The sequence below is a fragment of the Mirounga angustirostris genome, unplaced genomic scaffold, assembly GCF_029215605.1.
Source record: "Mirounga angustirostris isolate CCGP_5_RB_7025 unplaced genomic scaffold, mMirAng1.0.hap1 SCAF_6, whole genome shotgun sequence".
Lineage (NCBI taxonomy): Eukaryota > Metazoa > Chordata > Mammalia > Carnivora > Phocidae > Mirounga > Mirounga angustirostris.
Window position 1 is genome coordinate 90,307,204 of NW_026991714.1, and position 16,777 is coordinate 90,323,980.

Here is a 16,777-nt window from a genome sequence, read left to right on the forward strand (position 1 = left end):
CTGAAGAGAGACCAAAAGACTCCAATAGTCTTGGCTTACAGCCACATCTCCTCAGCGACAGAGTGAAGGGCTTTCCTGGGTTCAAGAAGCCTTACTTTAACTTATTTACAGTGCCAGCTGAGTCCCTGAATTATACTAACTGTCCTCCTTGCCCCCTTCCATCATCCCAAAAGCCTTCACACCAGGACAATAAAACCATAACTGTGCTCTGGTGAAAAGCGTGTTCCTTCAACCTTCAAGAAGTCCCGAGGTGACCATTCCTATTGCTAGAGAGAGACCCAGAGGCCACAGAAAGAAAACAGGTCACTTGAGGAGTCCCCTGCCAACAGAAAACTACCGGCCTCCCACAGCCCTGACCCTGGCTCAAAAGCTGGGGCTGTCCTTCCACTGTGTGGGTCCTGCAAACCTGCAAAGTCAGTCGGTTTCAAAGACAGTCATGTTTTGGCTTCTGTTCCTTAGACAGGAGTGCACTCTTGTCTGAGCCATCAAAGCCCACCCTCTGGAATCCATACTCCTTGAAACAGGGTCAAAAGTCGCAGGACAGAGAAGCAGGCTGATGAGCTCCTGCCTACGTGCTAAAGACAGAAAACTGGGAAAACGCACGTTGGCTTTTTTTTTTTCCGAGAAATAATGCCAAGAGCCCTAGAACCAGCCTACAAGAAAAACATGGATCTTTTAGAAATACATGTTTGCCTCCTGTCCTCCTGTTACTCTGACACACCACACAGGCGGGCTTAATCCTGACTCACCAAACCCCAGGGAATCGGCCAAGTTCCCAGGCATCCCCAAGTGCCAGAGAACCGCAGGCCCCAAGAAATCAGGACGCAGAGCTCCCCAGGCTCGGGTCTCCAGAGCTCGGGGCTTGCTGCCTCGACTTCCTCCCGTCAGCCTTCCAGACATTATTTTGGTACCGTCACCTTACAGAATTATCAAGAACAGTTTTGATTTTGAAATACATTTTGGAAAACAATAGAAAGTATGGGGGGTGCCATTTTCCACAGGAATAATAATTCACAAATTACCAAAACACTTTAATGTGTGTTGTCTCATTTTATCCTTAACGACAACAGTGGGATGCAAGCAACACTGCCATTAACCCTAAAGACCGTAGTTTTAACAGGTAAGTTCCCCCAAGGCTCAAAGGCTCTGAATGCAATATAACTCACCTGGCAAAGCAGCTAGAACCTCCACTAACTGGAACCCACGTCCCGCAGGGCCCAGTATCCTCTGGCGTGCCACACTCCCTTCACGCAGTGGGCGACCCCGAGGGCACGCACCAGAACAATTCCACAGATATGCAAACAGTGGAAGACTGCACCGCAGTAAAACAAACCCACCTCTCCGTGCATTAACATAGTTTCCTGTTAGTAAATGTATGAACTAGGACAGCAAATCAAAGAATCCAGCACACAGTAAATACGTTCTGTGTAAAACCATTCACATGAAGCTTAAAAATAAGCAAAGCAAATCTGTAGTGACAGAAGTCAGGACCAGGTGACCTTTTGGGGCGTGGTGACTGGAACAGAGTACAGGGCAGCTTGGCGGAGGATAGCATGTATCTTGAGCAGGGTGATGATTACACTGGTGAATTCATTTGTAAGTTCATTTGGCATAAGTCTGTGCATTCAAATCTTGTGCCCTTTACTGTAAGCACATCATAGTCCCGTTAGTTTATAAAAAGTAAACCTGGGCACCCCACAAAACAAATTCCACAAAGCTTACTGAGCATCTACTACAGCGTCAAGGCTGGGGAGAGACGCAAATGATCCATCAAATGGCAGAGCTTTTATGCACCAGTCACCATGCGAGGTACCCTCAGGCTGCCTGTGTTCAAATCCCTATTCTACCACTTACTGTGACCTTCGAAGAGGTTGCTGACAGTCCTGCACCTCACTGCTTCACCCAGGACATGGGGAAGGCAGAGGGTTGCTATGAGTCCCTAACGAAAGCACTTGGAACTGTACCAGGCACACAGTAAGACTGTACCATGCAGCTATGGTCATCATGGAATAAGACAGATCATGCCATAGGTGACGAATGACAAAGTACCTGCCTTCAAAGAGAAGGAAAATACAAATGGCTGCACTGAGCAGCCAGAGCAGATTATGAAAACACAGAAATGCTCCTAATGTTCTCCTGCCCCCTCCCTTCCTCCCCCTTCTGCAGTTAGCCCCTGGATAGAACCCAGGACTTGCCCAGCAGGGTCCTGCTCTCCTCCCCAGTTGGCCTTCTTTCCCCACATTCAGGTTCCAGAGTCAGGGGGGAGTGTCCCTCCTGACACCACCCCTGCCCCCATCTTCCTCTAGATTAACTTCCATTTATCCTTCAGATTTTTGCTTAAAATTCACCTCCAGAGAGAGAGAGAAAGCCCTCCTTGACTATGGTCCCCACTTCTAGATTGAGTCAGGGGCCCTTCACCAACTTCCCCTATGCTGTCTCATCCCAGTTGTTATATACGGAACACTGCCTCGTATACAGCAGGTGATCAATACATCTAAAAAAAAAAATCCACTATGACTGTGCTAGTCAGGCTATTTTTAAGTAGAGGTTATAAAATAAGTACAAAGAGATTGATTCCAGATTGGGACAGGGGCGAAGGGAGGGAGAAGGGAGAATCCAAAATGGCTGTGCTGGAAGCAGAGGGGCAACCTACTGGGGTGCTCTGGACAGGGCACAGGGGTGGACACACTACTGGAGGGGGACCGAGTCAGAAAGGGGAGCAGGGACTGCCCCCCTCCGCCCCCGCATGGGAGGTACCCTTCCATCATGGCTTCTTTTCCAAGGCAGGGATTCGCTACCCTGGAAACACTCGCTTGGGCCTGGCATCCTGGGAATGTGCTGTGGTAATGGGGTAGCCCTGACCAGTCTCACTGAAGAAACAACTAGGAGGAAAACGCCCACGACAAAATAAAGATAAAACTTATCATAAACTGATTTATAGCCCACCCTCCCACGGGCTGTGTGGCCTGGCACATAAGCTCTGAGGACAGGCTTGAGTTCAAATCCCGGCCCCACCTGGCCGACCTGGATGGGCTGGCAAGTTACAGAACCTCTCTGAGCCTGAGGGTGCTCATGCGAGCTGTGCATGTCGGCAGTCCTGATCCCACAGGAGAGCACCGAGGGTTCAAGAAGATGCTATAAGCAAACCCTTCCCAACAGTGCCTAGCCCACAGTAAGCACTGCATGAACATGAGCAGTTACCACAGCAACACAACAGGATTTGGAAACAGAGCAATGCTGGTCAATAAGAATTGTTATTCATTTCTTCAACCTTTTGTTTTCTTCAAACTTTCTTAAATTATGGTTTATTTCAAATGCTATCAAGGATATTAAATGCTTACAACCCATTTCATTTAAAAAAAAAGGGGGGGGGGTGCCTGGGTGGCCCAGTCAGTTAAGCATCTGCCTTTGGCTCAGGTCATGATCCTGAGGTCCTGGGATCCAGCCCCGCATCGGGCTCCCTGCTCAGCAGGGAGTCTGCTTCTCCCTCTCCCACTCCCCCTGCTCACGATCTCTCTCTCTCTCAAATAAATAAAATCTTAAAAGAAAGATTTAAAGTAGGTAGTATAATAGACTTCCTATTTGTTTTGAGAGTACACTGAATAGTCAGATATACCCATCACCTACCTTCAACAATTATCAATACATGGCATTTTTTTTTCATCTATAGCCCTGTGATCACAGTGTTAGGTGTCAGGGCAAAGTCCTTTCCTTTCCTAGAGGACAAGCCTTCACAGTGAGTTATTCCCTCCCAAGGTTCTCCACCTTTGGGTGCTTACCCTAAATGCAAAATAGGACCAAAGCACTGAGCCCAGGTCTGGGGACTGTCCACATTTGTTGAAGGACAGAAAAGAACCAGATGTGGGACAGCCAACAGGCAATAAAAACCGAAGATGGAGCAAGATATCAATAGCACTTTAATTAAAATGTTTTTAGGTTGCCTGGGTGGCTCAGTCAGTCAAGCATCTGCCTTCAGCTCAGGTCATGATCCTGGAGTCCTGGGATCAAGCCCCACATCAGGCTCCCTGCTCAGCGGGGAGCCTGCTTCTCCCTCTGCCTGCAGCTACCCCTGCTTGTGCTCTCTCTCTCTGACAAATAAATAAAATCTTTAAAAATAAAAAATAATTAAATGTTTTTAGGCCCAGTAGGTTGAGTGGCCCTTGGTTTCAGCGGCTCAAGGCATAACCCCAGGGTCCGGGGGGGGGGGGGGGGGGCGGATAGAGCCCCACCTCTGGCCCCTCTGTGCTCAGTGGGGAGTCTGCTTCAGGATTCTCTCTCTCCCTCTGTAACCCATCCTCACTCAGGCTCTCTATCTAAAATAAATAAATATTTTTAAAAATATGTTTTTAGGACCAAATTCATAACTTCAACATTAGGACCACAAAAACCCAGCTAGCTGCTTTTGTGGATCAGAGCACATTTTTTCCTTTAAAAAAAAAAAAAAGTTTTTAACTCACCAAGAATAGAGGTTATCAGGAGCTGGCGGTAGGGAAAACGGAGCCACTGTTTAGTAACCGTGCAGAGACCATTTCTGTTTGGGATAATAATAAAGTTCTGGAGATGGGTGGTGGCGATGGCTGCAAAATAGTGTGAATGTACTTAATGCCACTGAACCGTGCACTTAAAAATGGTTAAACTGGTAACTTAATATATATATTTTACCATAATTTTTTTTTTTAATCACACAAAAAAAAGTCACTGGCCCTCTTCACCAGATACCTAAGATATTTCTCAATAATAAGGCTACAAGTCGGGGCGCCTGGGAGGGCGCCTCAGTCATTAAGCGTCTGTCTTCGGCTCAGGTCATGATCCCAGGTTCCTGGGATGGAGCCCCGCATCAGGCTCCCTGCTCAGTGGGGAACCTGCTTCTCCCTCTCCCACTCCCCCTACTTGTGTTCCTGCTCTCTCTGTCAAATAAATACATGAAATCTTTAAATAATAATAATAATAATAATAATAAGGCCACAGGGGCACCTGGGTGGCTCAGTCAGTTGGACATCTGACTTTGGTTTAGGTCATGATCTCAGGGTCCCGGGATCAAGCTCCAGCGTCGGACTCCCTGCTCAGTGGGGAGCCTGCTTCTCCCTCTCCCCCCCCACCCCTGCTCATGCTCTCTCTCATGTAAATAAATAGATCTTTAAAAAAAAAAAAAAAAGGCTACACGCATTCAAGGTTCAAAATGATATGAAATAATTAATATGTTTTACAAAAGAAATGGCACCTTAGTGGTTAGTGATTTGTACCTGAAGATGTCCAAGCCTCTACTTTATGGCATATATATTTAAATTGTGCTCTTTGGTTAACAAAGATGTTAAAATCATCTAGCCAATTTTTTTTTCCACCTCAAATTTTAGTGTTTCTATAATCAGGAGCTACTAAATGAAGCAGAGACACAATGTTTTGACTCTCAGCAAATGTCTTTGTTTAGATAAATTAAGGCCTGTCTAGTGAAGACCAAAAAAAATAAATAAATAAATAACTCAACAGAATAAAAGTTATTATTTGAGTTGGTATATTAGGATAACAGGAAAAAAAAAAACTCACCACTTACATACAAATAATGTCACAAGTCGAGAAGCTCCTTCTATAATTAAACACCAAATAAATTATTTTTCTCAAGGCTATTTTAGCCTTTCTAACACAACCTCAAAAACGCCGATAGCACAGAAAAGACTCTGCTTAGGAGAGCAACGCATGCCGTGTTTAATCTAGTGCAGGTACTAGATTTCTAAGAACTTCCTTTAGCTCGTGCATACTCCATGTTTTCATTCTTTCACTTTCCTCTTTCCTTCTATGGAAAACTTTTTTGAATCATGACCAACGTCTGGCTGAGCATCCGAGCTCTGCTCCTCAGTACCAAGTGGCCTCATTTGATCCAAAGTGCCCTGAGATGCCCTGGAGGGTATTAACCAGATCACTCTGGACACACACCTGGCACCCACAGGAGGCTGGTTTGATCTGGAACAGATGCGTGGAAGATTATCCCGTCAATCAACACTGCTTTTTTAAAACTCTGGAATTTGGAATTGCCCATAAACTAGTATCTCTAATTAACTTTAATGTACGAAGTCTTTACTTTCGCATAGCTCTGGATTAAAGACTTAGGAAATTCAATCCGTCCAACAGTATTCCATGAAAGGAACGTGGGTGGGCCTCTGGGTGTAACAGGAATAGAGGCAAAACCACCTAGATAATTTCGATCTACAGGCAGATGCAAATTATGAAATTAAAACATCAATGACATTTCTTTTCAATCATCACCACATAAAAAAGAAAATTAAAAACAAACAAAAAGCCTCCCCGTGCCACCTCGACACAGACAAATTGAGCAACAGCTCTCCCCATCTCTCTGCCTTACAAAATAAACTGCAGGCTAATTAAACTGTGAGTGAATATGACACATCGTTTCTCTTAAAGGTACTCAACAAAACAGAGAGGGTAACACAGCCCTCCCTGGAACCCAGACAAGAGTCTGCAGAACTTCCTTTCTTGCTTCCACCTGCATGTGGGTGATTTCTGCACTTCCTAACTCTCTGGACTGGAAAGTGCTGGAGAGGGAAGAAGGACCATTCCCTCTGCTCTGAATTCCCTACAGCACCAAGCCAGGGCCAAGCTGGATGAAAGTCAAGTGCAATCCTTGGCTGGCTGCTAAAGAAGCCCTTACATTCCTTCTGGATATTTCAGAGTACTGGCACACAGTAGGCCGTTTGTTCATAAGTACTTGTAGGTGGAATGGTGCCTATTTCAGGCTGTATTCATCACATGCCATTTTGCGCCTTACTGAGGAGGGAAAGAAATCACAGAAAATTTCCCATCATTAAACAAGTATTATAAAACCGGGTGCCTGGGTAGCTCGGCAGGTTAAGCGTCTGCCTTCAGCTCAGGTCATGATCCTGGGGTCCTGGGATCGGGGTCCTGGGATCCAGCCCCACATCCGCATAGGGCTCCCTGCTCAGCAGGGAGTCTGTTTCTCCCTTGCTCCCCACCTCCCCCCAACTCGTGCTCTAATAAATTTTTTAATTTTATAAAGAATTTTAATCACTAAACTGCACCCCATACATCAGATCTAGAGACCAACAGTAAGTAAGGGGGTGAGTTATTTCTAAATAACCATAAATCTATTAACTACCCTTTGAGCATTCTTCTCCCTAAAAAAGAACACTTCCACAAAGTGAGATTTGTAATTTAGTGGAATGAGCACTGGAATAAAATTCATAGCTGTAAACTTGACAGCCATAAAAGAAAATTTGACAGTAGTGGGGAAGAAGGAAGAGTCTGCAAGTGAACACCCCTCTGAGATCCTGACAATTAGAAACATTTTCCAGAGCATTAGTGTCCCTGTCAGGAAAGTTTCAACTAACCACCACTAAGCAAGAACACACTGAACCTGTGAATATTTACGTCACCACCTTTGACAATTCAATCTACCTAAAAGAAGCTGCACTGTGATTGAAAACAAAAAGAAACTCCTACCCACTGAGGGAAGAAGTATGGGAAAGAGAAAGGAAGAGGGCTGTTCCTCCTTGTTCAGCCTGGCTGTGGTTTAAAAAGCTCAGATTAGCATTTCTAGGTGTAAATGCAATTATCTCTGCAAGGAATGATTTAAGAAAAAAAGAATGCAAGCACACTGTGTGTGACACTATTATCAACCCCCTGAAGTTCCACTCTGTAAGCCACATGTGGGCATCCACAAGGATTCAGCAAGCCTCCCAATCCTGTTTGCAGATACCTCCCCAACTAGTGCTCCAGGTGACTGGTACCTATATAGATGCGTGATAGCCCGAAGCTGCTTCCCACGGGCAGCTGGGGGGCATTTTAACATTAACAAAAGTTGTGAGAAACATTGGAGTGATCTGTCACCATCACCAAAACTGAAGGGGTAAATCTGACACTTCCAACAGAGCCACTTTGTCCCCTAAAAACCTGGCTCAAAAATCCTTGGAAAGGTGAACCTAAAGACACTTTGTCCCCTTTCAGAGGTGAAATGTATCATGAACACCTAGATATATGCTACAAGGTAGCCTACAACATCACTCATGGTTAGAAGGCAAGAGCTTGGGACTCAGGTTGATTGTAGTAGTCCCCCAAAGTATACAGTGTATCCATTCATCCATCTAGTCGTCTGTTTAACCAACCAGGGCGGAAATGGTGTTCAGGGCACATGCAGGAGAGCCGCCCTATTAGCGCTTGGTCAGGAGACAGTATGGGCCCCTTCACCCATTAAACACAAAAACAAACCCGAAAAACTCCACCACCCAATGCCTCCACAGTCAAGCCAACATACTCTTGAGTATGTACCACATGCCAGGCACTGGGGAAGCAGAGTAAACAAAGCAAATTCTGCCCCTGAAAGGAATGTACGCATCTGCTGGGGGAGGCCTATGTGATGCGGATGTGCAAGGAGTGACCGATGGGTCCCGTGGGACCATATGAATGGGCACATGATCCACTGTGTGGCTGGCAAAGAGGGAATGCCAGTGCACACCGGGGTGGGGGGTGGAAAAGGCAGTCTAGTCTACTTGGATTTACGAGGTAGAAAGGAAGGGAGGAGTAAGGAATAAGACTAAGGACAGGAAGTACATCCTAGAGGAGTTAGAGAAACCTATTAAAATTCCAGAAATTAGCAGTTCAACCAAGTGAAAGCTTCAAGAATGCGAGGGGTATGAACATGAGGGGTACATCTTGGAAGCACGAGAGGCCAGACCAGGCAGAGCCTGGCAAACAACCAGAAAGTCGACCTGGTGGGGCGCCTGGGTGGCTCAGATGGTTAAGCGTCTGCCTTCGGCTCAGGTCATGATCCCAGGGTCCTGGGATCGAGCCCCACATCGGGCTCTCGGCTCAGCGGGGAGCCTGCTTCTCCCTCTCCCACTCCCCCTGCTAGTGCTTTCTCTGTGTCTCAAATGAATAAATAAAATCTTTAAAAAAAAAAAAAAAGAAAGAAAGAAAGTCGACTTGGATCCAGAGGGTATGGATGGGGCACCACTGAAAGTTTTTAAATAAGCAACGACTATTTCAGGTTTTTGCTGTAGGCCAGTCTCTCTGGTCTTGAACAAGAGTCACCACAAACCAGGTACTGGTGATTCTCTGAACTATTCCTCATCCCCAGCAAAACAAATAAGGAGAACACCACAAAAGACTGACATAATCTCCTCTAATGATTTGTTTCTTTAATCAAATACATTATATGAAACACACAGAGGGGACCTATGAACATGAAGAACTTTAACTGCAGAAGAAATCTAACATTATAGCCTTTTTAAGAAGCCTGAACTGGGCGCCTGGGTGGCTCAGCTGGTTAAGCGACTGCCTTCAGCTCAGGTCATGATCCTGGAGTCCCTGGATCGAGTCCCGCATCGGGCTCCCTGCTTGGCAGGGAGTCTGCTTCTCCCTCTGACCCTCCCCCCTCTCATGTGCTTGCTCTCTCTCATTCTCTCTCTCTCAAATAAATAAATAATCTTTAAAAAAAAATAAATAATAAGAAGCCTGAACTTGTATACAATTAGACCTAACCGTGAGGTCATACATTTCTCAAAGTTCTGTCTCAAGTTGTGTCTCAAGTTGGGTGTTTCCATTAAGAATCTAAGGGGGAAAAAAATTAACAACAACAAAAAAAAATGACACACACCACACCTCTTTATAAGGGCAATGTCAATCTGACAGCTTCAGAGTCTGCCAAAATGAAGTCTTAAAAATGGAAAATAGTGTATTAGGCTTCCAGAGTAAATAATCCCAAATCCACAACATTTACTATATGGTGGCTTTTATTGGTTAATGAGACCATTACAATGGTGATGTTTAAAATCGCCAGGTTTTCTAATCATGCAGTACCAACCTGTTTTTCTACTATAACCTCAAAATGCCTTTTTATTTATGTATTTCCCTAAATGTCTATAATAAAGTACTAATTTTATAGTTAGAGAAAGATCCTTAAATACTAGTAACTTATTTCAGGCCTTTATTTTCAAACCAGACACATGCTGAAGGTCTGAACTGGTCTAGGAAAAGCACATACCTTAGAGAACTAGCCATGCCAGGTGTGAAGCTCTGCTTATACTCTGAGAAGCCCAGCAACTAACCAGTCTACAGCTGTGAAGCCATCCAGTGACTGCCCACTAATGCATTTTCTCATCTGCTCAGAGACCACCACCCCTAGACACCTCTCACTACAATGAATCAGATCATCTCCAATTAATTTTCACCCACAACACAAGCTGATAGATCTAGCCGTTAGGCTAGATCTAAAAGCTGCTCAACAGAGTTATTGAGCATTTGTTTTTTATTTTCTCCACTCCAAAGAAGAAATTATGATCTATAATCAGCATCCTGGTTGCTGATTTACTGGGAGAAATTGGATAATCACTCAAAACATTCCATTCCACCCCTAAGCCCCAAGTAAAACACACTAGGGCCAAGCTTGTAACTCCCAGATGCTCCAGGCACTTGGACACATGGATGAAAGGCCTCATACAGAGGATTCTTCCCTGTAGATAATGCTTACCTCTATCATACATATGCTGAGAACACAGACCCATGAAACCAGTCCTTTATTAAATGGATAGTTTGATCCAAATAAGCACTTATATACCAAAATAGACAGAAATGACCACGGTTAAGAATTCTATTAGCCTTTGGACTGGATTTTAAAAGAGGGCATGGAGGTGGGGGGGGGGGCGGGAAGCACAGTCAGTTAAGTGGCCAACTTTTGATTTCAGCTCAGATCACAATCTCAGGGTCCTGGGATCAAGCCCTGCATCGGGCTCCACACTCAGTGGGGAGTTTGCTTAAGGATATTCTCCCTCTCCACCCCTCCCCCCACTTACACACTCTCTCTAAAATAAATAATCTTAAAAAAAAAAAGAGGGCACAACACTGAGGTATCACTACACACCTATCAGAATGGCCAAAATCCAAAAGACTGACAACACCAAATGCTGACAAAAGATGTGGAGCAACAGGAACTCTCATTCATTGCTGGCAGGAAGGCAAAACGGTACAGCCACTTTGGAAAGACAATCTGGCAGTCTCTTAACAAAATTAAAAATACTCTTTCCATATAATCCAGTAATTGCTCTCCTTGGTGTTTACCCAAAGGAGCAGAAATCTTTTGTCCACACAAAACCCTGCACACAGATGTTTGTTGCAGCTCTATTCAAAAATGCCAAAAGTTGGAAGTAACCAGCCCTTTGGTAGGTTAATGGATAACCATGAAGACAGTAAAAGAGATAAGTGGTTGCCAGGTTAGGGAGGGATAAAAAGGCAGAGCATAGAGGATTTTTAAGGCACTTGGTCTACTCTGTATGATGCTATAATGGTAAATCCACAGAATGTACAAACAGCAAGAGTGAACCCTAATGTAAACTATGGACGTGGGTGATTATGATGTGTCAAAGTTGGCTCATCAGTTGTAACAAATGTACCACTCTGGAGGATAATGTTGATAATGGGGGGGGGCAGGGAAGACAGGGAGTATATGAGAAATCTCTGCACCTTTCCTTCAATTTTGCCGCAAACATAAAACTGCTCTGAAAAATAAACTGCTTAAAAAGAGAGATTGAGAGGGTACCTCTCCTCCATGGTGTGGCTAATGAGCAATGTATCTTTCTGAACATGTTCAGGGGTAAGGAAAGACATCCATAATCATCTTTAATGCTCAAGAACATGAAAGTTAATATTATATGTAAAGGAAATAATAAAAGGCAGGAAGGTAAGTAATAGGATTATGGTGCCATTTTCCCTTCAAATTAACTAAAATAGTGAAAAATCTAGCAAGGCCTTCATTTAATTGATTACAAGACTTATCACAAACTTTCTAGGCAGCTACTAACAAGGGCTATGTTTAAGTTAGAGTTGTCATGGGTTGTGCAGCTTAACCTTGACATAAATTACAACACGGTGTTGTTCAATGGACCCCTTACACCCACAAATCCATTTCATGTAGTCACATACATTTCTCCTCCCAAATTACACACCGGAGAGGTCAAAACCACTTCAACACAATCTGGGTCCCAGATCAGTTAACCAAACTCTCAAAAGCTTAAAGGAATCTCTTCTCTGCGTTTGCTTTAGTAACACCTGCCAAGTCCTAGGGAACCAGGTAAACCACAGGCATTTTTTATTTGTCTACCTAAATATATGAATCAGAGATTAAAGAAGAACTGAGCGGCTTTTGGTACTTGTAGGCTGTCATCTAAAACAATTTTAAAACTCTACTCAGTAAGGTCACAGAACATTTCACAATGTATATTTGGTTGGATGTCAGTTTTAGCTGAGGGTAAGTGCTAAGAAATAAAGCCACCACCTTATACACTCTTCAAACCAAGTGTTCAGAAGGCCTCTGATCTTATACACCAGGAATGAACATGTCTGTCCGTGCAAAGCCAACGTGTTTGTGTACAATTTACAGACCTACTTATAATATGGTCAAGTATCAAACAGATACCCTTTCAGAGTACCTCCACCCCCTAATCCTCTCCCAAACAAACAAAAACAGCCTGAATTGCTCACTGTATGCAAGAGGCTAGGGATTCTGTTTCATAAAGTTTTACTACTTTCCGTGGTTCACATTCTCCAAGAGACTAACTCTCTCATTTACTAACTCAAACCTTAAATAAACTGCTTCCACCAACTTCCCCCTCTTCTCAAACCCCCACTCAGCAGAGACATCTCTCTGGGCCAAGAAAGCTACAGAGGCTTGGAAGTGCCTGCCTCTGCAAATTCCTCCCCCTTCCTACCGAAAGGGCACTTCAAGAACTTGACAGTCTGGAAAGGCGTGAATGTTGCTCCAATTCCATTCACCAGGGCTGGATTTGAGCATGCAAAGTGTCTTTCTACAATCAATTTCTATTTAGGCTGCCAATTACACTGAATCTTTGGTGGAAATCTGCTTCCTAAGCAAATTCAGAATGCCATCCAGGTCCCATGTATGAGCTATCACTGGGGAACATACACACCCACTCACACATATACACTCACTCCTCCACTGAAGACTTTTTCTGGCACCGGGATATCCTAAACTTGCCCCCATTTCCAGACTGTCATCTTTGATCCATTCCCAAATTCATGCCTTTTTCTCCATCTGAAGGTTCAGTCTAATCAGCTATTGTACAGCAACTATGGTAATTTATCCCCTTGATTTCTTGACATTTTCTTCTCTGCTCCTGGCTGGGAAACTGTTTTGATCTGAATAGAGTTGTCTGTATGGGGATTCTGCATGTTAATGATGTGGCTAGCTGGCAGGGATATTAGGTGAGAGCACACGGTGTACTTTTGCCAGTTATGTTTCGCCTCATCACGGCTTGAGTGGCCTTTCTAATCGCCTGCTACACTAGGAAGGAGACTACAACACCTAATCTTACTGTCTTCGGGGGAGCCTGCGGGGCTAGGTGGAAACAGAACAGACAGCCTATTCTCTCGTCAAGACTCTAGACTCTGAGGCAAAATACCCCTAGGCACTCCACCACCAATGAAGCAAACACGTACACCTCGTTCGGCAAGGGAAAAGGAGTCAGTCGATACCCTTCACCACGGTTTGAGCCTGTCCAAGCTTCATACCCTTCGCTCTGTCCAGGCTAGTATAAGATGCTGCATTCGCCCGGCTGTATGCTGCCACCCCGCACCCTAACCCCAACCCCAACCAAGGAAAGGATTTCCAACGGAGGTGGGAGCATCAGCTCCGGTACCCGCCCTTCCCTCTCAATCCTGGCCAGAAAACTCCACTTCCCGGATTCCCAGCCACTCTCTCCCGCCCCCTCCCCGGGCGATCAAGCTAGCGCCGTCCAGATGCCAGCGAAGTGCCCAGCCCAGCTATGCACCCCCCCCCCCCAGTACCCCAAGTCAGGCCCCTGGAACTGACTCCGAGCTCCTCCCTCTCCCACAGCCTAGGGATCCCCAGATTCTGGACGCACCCCTTAGGCATGCTAGGACTGAAAAAAGTCCCACCCCGCCCCCCCCCCCAAGCCACGCCACCAGCCTCCAGCACTGCCCGGGAGGGGCCTCCTCCCCAGAGGCTAAAAGGGAACATGGGTGATGGTCCAGCAGCTTTCTCCCACACCCGGCGAGGAGCCTGACCCTCAGGGGAGGCCAGACTCGCGTGTCCCCGAAGGAACACCTCCCTCTCTCCCACCCCCCGGGGGCCAGCAGTTCTTGGCAGAGAGTGTGTTTGCTACGGGTTCCCGGAGCCTCGGGGAGTTCGGGGGCTGCCCGGTCCAGGTGCAGCCTCTCCCGGGGGCAGGCGGAGGTCGGCGCCACGGCGCACCCCCGGGGGGCACTCACGATGGTCACGCTGGCTTTGCGCAGGTCGCGGTTCTCCTCCTGCAGCGCCTTGCACTTGAGTTTGTAGGTCTCTAGCTCGATCTTCAGCACCTTGTTCTCCTGCTGCAGCGAGGCCAGGCGGTTGGTAAGCTCCTCCAGGCGGAACGGCGAGATGACAATGCCCCCCGACTTCCCACCGCCGCCACCTCCCCCGCCGCTGCCGCCGCCGCCGCCGCCCGAGGTCGATGAGCAGGACGACTGCATGGCGGCCGAGCTGCTGCTGTTGCCCCCCGCCCCGTCCGTGTCGCTCTCGCTGGCGCTGTCCGCCATGGCCGCGGCGGGCTGGGGAAAGGAGGAGGAGGAGGAGGAGCAGGGAGGCGGCAGCGGCGGCGAAGGCTGGGCTGCGAATGAGTGGGCGCCGGGCGAGCACAGAGGAGCGCGGAGCTGGGCGCCTGGCAGCAGGGCGCAGACTCCGAGCGGCGGCGAGAGAAAGAGAGGGAGCTTCCCGCTGCCAAGGGACCTCCTCTGCCAGAGAACAGAGACCCCGCCCGGGCTCGGGCAGTACTGCACTGGGGCTCGCTCCAGCCGGGCCTGGCGCGCTCGCTAGGCCGCCCTACAAAGCTGGCCGAGAGCTCCGGGACCCGCCCGCCGCCGCCGCCGCGGCCCGCCTCCCGGCGCCGGCCCGCGGTCCAGGGACTCGCCGGTGCAGGAAGGCCAGGCCAGCCTCCGCACCAGCTGCGCACCGACCGCACGAGTTCCGAGGGAGGGCCTCCTGGCCCCCCGACCTAAGCCCCCGGCCGCCCAGCCTCTTCCAGGCTCGCGCCGGCTCCCGGGAGAAGGAAACCCAGTGCCCCGCTAGCCTTGCAGGTGCTGGGGACACGTGGAAAGGTCACGCCGGCTCCCGCATCCAGCCCTGGCCGAACCGTGGCCCCATCTTCCGCCGACTGCGTGTGCTCCTGTCTCCCTCTGTCTGTTTCAAACATAGACGCAGCCCTTTCGGTTTTATCTTCTCGGTGAGCTTAACCGGGAAGCCTAGGATAGCGCAAAGAGAACAGAAAGTTCCCCCTCCAGGAGCCAGTGGGGTGAAACAGGAGCAGCCACAGGTTAACCCAGTTAAGAAAGAATTTGCGGGAGCGACACTCCGCTCTCTTTACTCCTCCTCCTAATAATCTCATAAACCATACTGCGCTCAATTGTTTAAACAAGGTGCAACTTTTTCTTTTTCTCTTTGCATCTTGAGAACAGGGCCAGGATGCGTCACGCAATGGGATTGAGACACTAACACTCACCTAATCCAAGAAGAAAAAAAGAAACACTTTCAATGGATTAAAACCCATCTCTTTAAGTGCCAGTTTTCCAAAGTAACTGCAGACGTCGTATTATGCTATACAAATAATGATGATTAAGTGGGAATACGGCGTAACCATCACCCTTATTTACGACCATCTTGCCCACTCCTAGAAAACTTTTAATAGGTTAAAAATAAAACATTAGTCTAATGTGATCTAACTCAGGGTTCTAGTTTTGAAGTATAAGAAATTCGAAATCGAAACTTTGATTACCCCCTTCCCTCCCAAAGAAAAGCTTGCAGGAAATCCGCCCAGCAGGTGAGATGATTCTAAACACCTTTAAACTGTTGACACAAAACAGCTTTCACTTATGTATAAAAATTGGAAAGTGAAACTGACCAGACTAGTTATTATCTGAGCTTAGTCAAGGAAAGAACAAACACTTGGAAACAGAAAATGGGGGGAGGGCGGGAGAGGGAGAGAAAAAAGTGTGAAAATTTTCTATTGCTTTGAACTTTTGGAAATGTTTATAATGTGTCAGGAGGGATAAAGAGGTGGATTTAATGATTTTTATTCCCACTCCTCTGTTATCTTTAAACCTAAATTTGATCTAATGATTAAACTGTCATTAAAGTGTCATTCAGTGGCTAATGGAAACTGGTATCTCGGAATAAACTAAAATTCCAAGTGTTCCAAATGACATCATCTTTTACCAAGATGGCTGCTTCCAGCAGACAGCTGAGAAATGCCAACAGCAATTAACCCCCAAATTTCTCCTAGTTATTTTTTAGAGCTAAAGGACTTATGAACTTAATCACTGTTGGTGTGGCAAGAAACCAAAAAAAAAAAAAAAAAAAAGAATTGGCTTTGCTCTTCAGAAACATATAGCCAATGTGAATTGTTAGAAGTGATCCAGTGTAATTTTCACTGAAACTTATTTATCTCCCTGACTTTTCTTTTCGGGGATCTGGTACAGGAGACAAGCAGCTCGTTAAAGTAGAAACGGCTTCTGGAAAACTCACTTGCTGGGTGAAATGGCAGAGGAAAGCTAGCAGGGAGCAGCACCACAGGGAGAAACTCAGATTTAACAGCATTCTTTCCGCTTTATTCAGCGCCGTGATAGAATCTTAGAGCGGGTCTGGCTTCCATACTTCACAAGTTTCTATTGTTCCCTATCCCATAGTATCTTAAAGCTTCCACTTTTAGAGCTTATTGCAACAGAAACATTCCTTCCAGGC

General features: G+C 46.5%; 1 protein-coding gene across 1 annotated transcript in view; it reads right to left on the reverse strand.

The window, feature by feature from the left end:
* CCDC6 (coiled-coil domain containing 6) overlaps window positions 1–14,820 on the reverse strand; it is a 106,128-nt gene extending 91,308 nt beyond the window's left edge. The window contains exon 1 of the mRNA XM_045877890.3: window positions 14,272–14,820. Coding sequence (XP_045733846.1) covers window positions 14,272–14,580 — 309 coding nt within the window. The 5' untranslated portion in view covers window positions 14,581–14,820. The remainder of the gene's footprint in view (window positions 1–14,271) is intronic.
* Between the last annotated feature and the right edge of the window lie 1,957 nt (window positions 14,821–16,777).